The sequence below is a fragment of the Phaethon lepturus genome, unplaced genomic scaffold (assembly GCF_000687285.1).
Source record: "Phaethon lepturus isolate BGI_N335 unplaced genomic scaffold, ASM68728v1 Scaffold52216, whole genome shotgun sequence".
Classification (NCBI taxonomy): domain Eukaryota; kingdom Metazoa; phylum Chordata; class Aves; order Phaethontiformes; family Phaethontidae; genus Phaethon; species Phaethon lepturus.
In genome coordinates this window covers 1-9,468 of record NW_010545107.1, presented here as the reverse complement: position 1 = coordinate 9,468, position 9,468 = coordinate 1, and the positions used below count along the sequence as shown (strand labels likewise).

General features: G+C 43.1%; 1 protein-coding gene across 1 annotated transcript; it reads left to right on the top strand.

Moving 5' to 3' along the window:
* Positions 1-211: 211 nt before the first annotated feature.
* LRR1 (leucine rich repeat protein 1) lies at positions 212-3,808 on the top strand (the record flags this gene model as incomplete). Its single annotated transcript, XM_010288857.1, has 2 exons — positions 212-939; positions 3,556-3,808. Coding segments are annotated over 2 exons (981 nt in total), but the record flags the coding sequence as incomplete, so codon positions are not given.
* Between the last annotated feature and the right edge of the window lie 5,660 nt (positions 3,809-9,468).

Below are 9,468 nucleotides of genomic sequence, written 5' to 3'. Positions count from 1 at the left end.
TGATCCAGCCTGTCCAGATCCCTCTGCAATTCGTTCTTAAATACTGTAAACAGCACGTCAACCTAAGGAGCCTGAGTTGTTTCCCTTTCCCATTTCATTGCCCTGACGAGTTAGTAGCTCCTGATACATGTACAAAATGGTTCGGAAAGTGTTAGTACAAGCAAGCACAAGAATAATGAACTTTTAATTCCACATTTGTGTTTTCTTGTAGGCAAATGCCAGCAATTTAAAGAATTTCCTTTCAGCTGTGAGACTGGCTCACCAAGGGACTGACATAGGAGCTCTCCCGCTCTCAGCTTTGGTACCAGCAAAGACCTCAGAAGTTGAAAAACCCAAGACAAAAATGATCATAACTTCACGAAGGGACTATCCTCTCACCAAAAACTTTCCTTACTCCCTCGAACATCTCCAAGCCTCGTACTGCAAACTTGCTCGGATCGACATGCGTGTGCTTTGTTTGAAGAAACTCCGAAAACTGGACCTAAGTCACAATCATATTAAGCAGCTGCCAGCTACTATTGGTGACCTGATTTGTCTTCAGGAGCTTAATTTGCACGACAATCACCTAGAGTCGTTCAGTGGGGCTCTATGCAACTCCACCCTTCAGAAGTCTCTTCAGTTCTTGGACCTCAGCCAAAACAAAATTAAAGCCCTTCCAATTCAGTTTTGCCAGCTGCGAGAACTTGTTAATTTAAAGCTTGATGACAATGAGTTGATTAGGTTGCCATTCAAGATTGGCCAGTTAGATCATCTACGCTTTCTGTCAGCAGCCCGAAACAAACTTCCTTTCCTGCCCAGTGATTTTAGGAAACTCTGTCTTGAGAACTTGGATCTGTTTGGAAATCCTTTTGAACAGCCTAATCCGCTTGTTCCCAACATAAAACTGAAAATACCATTGACTTTATTAGAGTGTGCTGCAAGAGCAACTGTAAATTACAGGTAAGAGTAGCATGATGGGTGTACCTCCATTGCACCTACTCAGCTTCAAACCTGTTAACTCTAAACTTTCGTGATGGTTTTTTTTCCTGTCAGTGGCTATTACTCTTCACCTATGAAAAATCATAAGGTTAAAATTGCTTTGAATTCCACTTGTTAAATCATCCCTGTGTTGTAGAGGATAACACAGGTTCCTATAGCAAATTGATGACTGGGAAGCATTTAGGGAAAGCTATAGATTTAAATGTTTTTATCCACAAAATGGGGGCACCGTAACAGAATATTCTTCCCAACCATGGGAGAAGAGACTCAGTTTTACAACCCTGAACCACTTCTGGCATTTTCTATTGAGAAGCTTACATTACAGTGGATTTTGTGGCACGGATCGTATTTTGTGTTGGGCTCTAGCTTGGAAATTGTTTTCCAACGTGGTTGCCCTTCACCTTGTGCTCACATTCAAGTGTGCTAAAACTGTAATACCCGCCAGCCTGTTGCTATCCCTTCCTGTGTGAGAATAGTGTGTTGGCCAAAGGTTACCTTCCACCATACAGCCCCTACTTACAGACATGGATCGGTCTGCCTCTGCTTTAGATGGGACCTTACACAAGCTGAGCAGTGTTAGAAGACACCACAAGACAGCTTCTCAAGAGGGTGACTGTCACATTGGAGTTGGCGTTGCCTACTGCAGGCTTCTCCCTACCTTAGGTTTTCCTTGAGCTATTAATTTCGTTTGGTGTTGGAGTGAAGTTGTTCTGTCTTATGCAGAGAAGCCCAGTTCTGAGGTAATTTTAAAATTACTATTTCACCAAGTTAACCTCGACCTTGTCAGGCTGCTGTTTGTTTGCTATCAGTTTTCTCCCCTTCCCTGACACCGCTTACATGGCTCTGCCTGCAGGCCACTGCCTGTGATCCTTCTGGTACCAGCTGCTGCTACTCCCACCCTGTTCTGGGTGGAAAGGGAGCAGTAAGATGGAAAAGAGTCACGGGTGCAGAAAGGGTGAGAAACAGGCTTGAAGTGTTCTTAATCTACATTCTGTGCCCATTCCTGCCTTGGGGGTGGGGAGTGCCCCATAAACTTGGGTTAATTGCTCAGGAGTCTGTGCTAAAGGTGTCCACAGGCATGCAGGGCACACCCTGGAAACAAGCCGAGCGACCAAATGTTCTGGTTCAAATCTTACACACTTCTGACCTTGCTGATTTTATTAGAATAGTCAAACTCCACATCTCCCCTCCCAACTTCATATAAATTGTAGTGTGTTTGATACAAATACTATTAAGGCATGGGTTGTTTTTTTTCTAATCCCTCAACAACAGTCAGTTTTTGGTGCTCAGTTACATTACCAGAGTACCTAAGGATACCTAGTCATTAACCCAGCCCCTGGCCACCACGCAGGACGTTCAAAAAAACAGCATCACACGGGACAAAAAGGGCTTTCTGCTCCAGGAGTCTCCGTGAGTGAAGGGGTGTTGGAAACAGCCCCCTTACCCATGGGTCTGTGATTATTAGGAGACAGCATTGGTCAGAGTGGTCCCAATTATCTTAAACGGAAAAGAAGTCGTCCAACAACTGGGCAACAGACATTCTGTCTGACATTCACTGGAGGTCAGAATTAACAAAGAATGGGAAACAGGAGTGATGATGAGCTGTAAAAACCTTGAGAAAGGAAGAAGACAGAAGGAGGGAAGATGCAAAAGCAAATGTTTGGAAATCAGTCTTCATAGTGGCATTCTTGGGCAAGTACTGGAGCTGTGATTATGCTTGTTCTGACTGGAAAAAAGGATGTCCTGAAATTGAGGTGGTGAGAAAAAAAAAAAAAAAAACACAGGAGTCTTAGCTATGTGAATTATGGTATGTAGAAAGAATTGGGAATATGTAGGTGTAGTCAGGATGTGAGTCAGTGAGACCTATTCTGAGTCCTGAGTGACAGCTGGGCACTGGCAATGCCCACACTTTGAAGTTAATTTGACAAAGTACTTCAGGGAAATTATTTTGTACCCCAAACACGATGCCACTCCACTGCGAATTTAAATAGAAGCAATTCTTGTTCCTGTCGCTGAATGTCATTATTGACATGATGGATGAAAAAAGCAGTGTATCAAGAGAATCTTAATTTATTGTCTGCAGTGTAGTACTACTGTAAAAAGGCTCATGTTATCTCGTGTTTCCTCTGAATACAGTGTGTTTACACTACCACCACCTCTTCATGTTAGAGAGTGAGGAGTAAATTGTAGATGCTTGTCAGTGGTCTTCCTGGCTAGTGTGAGGGAAGAGCAGATATGTGGCCAGTTGTCTCATTATTCTTAATCTTTTTAATTCTCTATCACTGTGATACAGGCTGTTACGATTTGTGTGAACTCCCTGGTTCTTGTTGCAGTGTCTCCTGGAGTTCAGGCCCTTGGTACTTAGGGGTCAGTAACATGGTTGCGTGTTTTCAGTGACTGTCTTGGAAAGTGGTGGTTAATTTCTAACCAGTCCAATATTGCAAGTGACAAAATTTCAGACTTGCCTTGTCTATGATCTCGGAAAGGTGTTTTTTCCAACTGGTGCATATGGCATGTCACTTGAGTGACATTGGTTAATTTTGTAGTGAAATCATACTTGCTCCTCTTATTCAACAGAATCCCTTATGGTTGTCATCTCCTTCCTTCTCACCTCTGTGAAGATCTGGAAGTGGCTAAAACATGCCAGTGTGGAAGTGCCTGTCTGAGCAGCTTCATTCAGATCACCGTGACCATGAATCTCCATCACGTAGCTCACACTGTGGTTCTTGTGGATAACATGGGAGGTACGGAAGCACCCATCCTCTCCTACTTCTGTTCTCTAGACTGCTATTCCCAGTTCCTGGATAGGTACCTGCAGAGTAACGGGTGACCATTAACGTGCAAAAGCTCTGCCTGAAGTTCTGTCCAGTGACAGAGGAGCCTGAAATTGTTCTCTGCTTGTTACCCACATGTGCTGTCATAGGGCGTTTGCCACTGAGAGCAAATTGTCAGTCTTGCAGTGAGGGGGCACTGTCAGCCTGATCCGATGGCCTGACTGTTCCTCCACCACTAGAGTCTCTCTTTGGTTGGAATAAAAAGTGATGCTTAGCTTGAATGAATCTTCCTTAGAATGTATTTTGCTTTCTCTTTCCTATTACTGTGACTTTGTTCAGAGTATCGCGACAGTTTTCTTTGTTTCATGGCGTAAGTGGTCTCTTCTTGCTAAGAAAAGGAAGGCGAGCTTATATCAAGCTGCTTTGCTTACATACACTTGAGGCTCTGAACTCTGCCTACAGAAAATGACTGCATTGACTTTATCACTGGACTGGACTTTTCCTGACTTGTTTACTGTAGAGCAACTCGGTAGGCTGCTATGAGAAGAAATTACGGTGTGAGCAGTTCAAAACTGGTCATGTAATTCCAGGTGCTTCTTTTTAAAAAGTTTTGTTATAGCATTCTGACTCCAAGCAGGGACCAGCACTGCTGTTTTTTTACCAGACCTAATGTTTTTGGTTTTATCTTTGTAATACAAGAAACGTCTTTTTCTAAATATGTGACCTAAACTTTGTTTCTTAACTCTCACATTTTAAAGATCCTTGAATTGTTCACTGTGTCAAATGATTAAATTTTGAAACCCTTCTATATACATGTGAACTGTGTTTTCTCTAACGAGTTTTTCATCCAGTGTATTCTAGGCATTAGCTCCTGGCCCTTTTTCTGGTGAAGATAACGAAATACTTGAGAGTATCGACACCTTTTTTTCATGTCTTCTCAGCTGGTCTGTGGCTGGGGTATTGAAACGGCATGGAACAAAAGTCCCTTGAGAAGTCTTTAGGCATCCCATGCCCTGGAACACGTGATGGCTTGGAGGGAGCATGTTACACTGTTATTTTTGAAGCAGTATTGACTGCCCAAGAGTGAATTACACATTTTGCATTTCTTCAGGTCATAGAAAAATACACTGCTGTGGCAATTATATGTAGTTTCAATGGGAGAACAAGACATCTGTAGTTACCGAGTGTAGAACGGATCTAAACAGGGCTTCAGGTGACAGCTAGATGCGATGTACAGTGTGAGGAGCAACCTGAAAGGCGGCAGCACACTTTGGAAGAATGTACTGGCTTGCAGGTATCACTTAACGTCTCCCACATGAGCACAACCTTAATCTATGTTTTAAAAATCATGTCTGAAACTATTTTACTAATCGGAGACATTCACAGCAGAAATAAATATAGAAGCACGCCTACTGAAGGGCTTTGCTCTGACAAGGCCAAGAGATGCATTTTCCTGAGGAAGAGGAACCTTTATTCTAGAAATACCGAGTGTCACTAAAACTTTCTGCAAATATCAAAATAACTCGACTGTGTTCTTTTCACACAGTATTTGTAGAACAGTAACTTTTAAGCAGTTACAGGAAGATTTGGATGAATCATTCCTTATATGTTGCTGTTCAGCTACAGAGAACTTGTGAAGGAGGAAACCAAGTGTGCCTGTTTACCTCCACACCGATCTTCAGAAAGCACTGCAGAGCTAACCCTGGGAGGTTTTAAATAGTCACATGCTAATGTTGTTGCAAAGGGAGAGAGATCTTGTCCCTGTTGCAGCAGCCTGAAGATTACTCATTTGGAAAAATAACCTTTTAGATGGAGTGCATGATTAAGAGGAGGGACGTGGAGTAGACAGAGAAATTTGGCCTCCTGTGGGAGTCCTCAGGAATTCTGGATGCAGATGTGTGGGTGTCTATGCAATGGCCAAGAGCCTTCCAGAGGAGCCAGCTGTGCTGGGCGGAGGAGGAAACCGCACCTGCGTGACCCAGGATGGGAGCAGCCTGCTAGTGAGGGGAAGGCTGTGAAGTCCTGTCCAAGCCCTACTGTGCTGGGAGGAGGGATCAGCTGGGCAGTTAAAGGCCAATATGAAGAGGAGGGCAACCTCCCTCAGCGTGCAAAGGAGGCTGTGAACTGTGGGAAAGGGCTTCTTGTGGAGGAATACTTTGCTGTCAGCTCTGCATGTACTGCTGTGAGGTTTTTTTTAAATCACATATGTGTATACTGAAAGTTGTCACCAAAACTGACTTGTCTTCCCTTAATCCCCTGAAATTACAGCAGCTGACACAGCATCGAGGAGGGTGGTAGGCTGCTGGAGCCCTGTTCTGCAGTTCTTCCCCAGCCATTGCTGCTTTAGTACCAGATCACCTTCTAGCAACGCAGCGACGTACCCAGCATGCTGTGATCTTGCCGTCTCCACAGAGGTCAAATGTACAGAGGAGCCTTCTAAACTCCCTGCTTTCCCACCTTCCAACAAAAGATGAAGAAAAGGGAAGTCTTGCGCAGCCAAGCAGAGGAGTCTACAATATCCTTAAGTTCCCTTGGGAATCCTTTCCAGCCAAATTCATTTTCTCAGCATCTTGCAATCCTCACAAAAAAGCTCTCTCCTTGCTGCAAAGCGTTTGTCTCAGTAGGGTGAATTTCTCCGATTCCAGCTCCATCAGACAGCAAGGTGCTTGATGAGTTAGTTGGGGTTTGGGTTTTGCTGTCTGCAGAGGGATGAGCCGCCGAGGCAGCTGCTGCAGGGCTCCGTGCCTGCGCTGGCTGTTGTCAGCCAGCCAAGAGGGTGGCGAAAGAGCCAAGAGCCAAAGCCGTTCTTCAGAGTTGGGTAAAGCCAGAGCAGAAATCGCCCCTTTCAGGAGTGTCTTCTCCAGCAGTTTGCCTTGCCCACCAGCAAGACAACTGTGGTGTCTCTTAGTTCTCCTTCAGCTCGCTTCTCACCAGCGTGCTGGGCTCGTTTGGGGAAAAGGGCAATTAGCAGGTGTGGACACTGGTGTAGACAGCAAAAGACAGGCACAGTTCTACTGTCTTATATTACAAGTGCAGGAGTGTGTGTGACCCAACTGCTGCATCTAAGGTTTTTCATAGAGAAAGTGTGACCGGGGAAAAATTCTCATAAGAAACTGTTCTACCTCATTTATCATACTTGTGGGGAACACTGCAGGGCTATTTGCGTGACGTTTCCTATTTTTAGCAATGTGATCCAACTGAATCAAAATGACTTTGTTGCAGAGCCCAGCCTCTCTCTTTTAAGGATTGTTCTTTTTTTTAATGCCTCGCTTGAAAGATCATTTGTGCCTGGGTGATTAAAAGTAATTTGCTGAGTTATGCAAAGCTCAGCTGTGGTCAGCAAAGGTCAAGCTGTGAAACTGTCATTAAAACGTGTCCTGAACAGAAGCTCCGGTCCCTTCTGTTAATGTTGTGCCCAAGAAGTTTAGTGTTTGCCTCGGACGGTGCAGAGTTGAATACTGCGGGGCTTAGTCTCATCGGATTAAAGGAACCAATGGCTCTCGCCCGGAATTTGAGGACGCTGTCTAACACGAGACGCTTTTAATTGCAATTGAAACCTATACTTAACCCATCTCATTGGGGGGAAAAAGCCTTGACAGCAGATCTCTATTTGATACTCCTGAATGCTGCTGCCAAGTTGGGCTAGCAGCAGAATGGATCATTCTTTAATTGGCCTGATTTTGCTGTGCTGATGCCACTTTGCATTATCCATGTGCTTTGCGATGTTTAATGTGTTTATCCGTATGTTGCCTGTGTGATAAGGAAACTGTTCCCCCAACTGGACAGTGTTTCAGTCACCCAAGTTTTAGCCACGGCTATGCAAGATGTTAAATCTGGCTCTCTGGAGTGGAGGCCACCTTCTTGGGGCAAGAAATACTTAAAATTGTGGAAGCAGGTATTGATGTTAACCCAGGCTAAAAAAAAAAACAAAACAAAACAAAAAAAAAATAACACCTAAACTTCTGTGTATCAGTACCACCCTGGGCAGGAGGAGGAGGTGGTAGGAGCCTCCTGAAAACAGCATTTTGGTGCCTGAAAGGGATGAGGTGCAGTAGAGACCCTCATAAACATAAAACCTGGGGCAGCTCTGCAGCCCAGGGCAGAGTGCTTGTGAAACACGGGGCCGCTGCTGTGGGCAGATGGAGATGGTCAGAAATTCCCAATGTGATAACGGGTGGGCTGTGCCAGTGCTGCAGTTTGCTTTGCAGCCGCCACGGGTCCAGGGCCTCCTGGAAACCCGTGCTGGGACTGCCAGGCACCGCCACTCCCCCCCCGCTGGCCTCGGCTTGGGGATGGCTGTCAGGTTTGTAAAGCTTTTGGAAGGAAAACTGGCACGATTGCCGCGAGTGCAAAGTGGAGCCATGGAGGGTAGAGCTGTCTTCCTCCTGAAGGTCCCAAGGATGCGCGTGGGTGACGGTATCTGACCCTCAGCACCACGCCATGGCACATTGCACGAAATTGCCACCAAATTTTGCAACTGGCCTGCACCCACCGAGGAGAGGGGCTGAGATGTAAAGTATGGAATTACAAGAGTAATTCTTGCAGTTATTTTTAATTGTAGAATTATTTTATTACAGATCATTCCTCTAATTCTAGAATGGTTGTCTTATTATAAATTAATCTAATTCTAGGAGGATTGTCATTTTATATTCTTGCAATTCTAGAATTATTATGGATTATTCTTGCAATGCTGTAATTTTCTTGCATCTTTGCAATTCTAGAATTACGTTCTTATATGCTTGCAAATCTAGAATAAATTTATTCTTGCAATCCTAGAATTTCTTATTCTTGCCATTCTAGTATTTTATTCTCTTATTCTTTCAAATGGAGAATGATTTTATCTTACTCTTGCAAACTTGTAATTATTTTACCTCATTCTTGCAATTCTTGTGTGATTTTTTTAAAAACTTATTCTTGCAATTCTAGAATAATTCTCTTGTATTCTTGCAATGCTAGATTACTCGCTTCTTATATATTATTCTCGCAAATCTAGAATAATTTATTCTTGCAATCCTACAATGAACTTCACTCATTCTTGCAATCCTAGAACTACTTATTCTTGCCATTTTAGAATTGTTTAATGTTGTTGCTGCAAATCTAGAATGATTTTGTCTTATTCTTGCAATTCTAGAATTGTTTTCTTACATTATTCATGGTATTATAGAGCTATTGTATTCTTGCTATTCTAGAGGTTTGGGGTGGGTTTTTTTAATGTATTCTTCTTGCAATTCTAGAGTTATTTTTAAATGTGTTATCTTTAACTTCTAGAATTGTTTTCTTGTATTCTTGCCATTCTAGAATCGTTTTCTTGTATTCTTGAAATTCTAGAGTTACTTTATTCTTGTACATCATTCTTGCCAATCTAGAATAAATTTATTCTTGCAATCCTAGAATGGCTTACTCTTGCCCTTACAGAATGAATTTCTTATTCTTGCCTTTCTGGAATGATTTCCTTACATGTTATTCCTGCAAATCTAGAATTACTTTCTTGTATACTGTTCTTGCAGAACTATTCGATCATGTTCTCACTGCTCTCATAAAGTAAAATTACCTATTTTAGGTAGAAAAAAAAGAAACTTAGTAATTAGAAAAAGTAGACATTTTAGTAATTAGAACATTACTCTAAACTAAAATTACCTTTTACTCTTCCACACCTAGAAAGACTTTCTTCTTACCCTCCTTGCAACTCCACAACCCTTTACCCAGGCCCAACGCG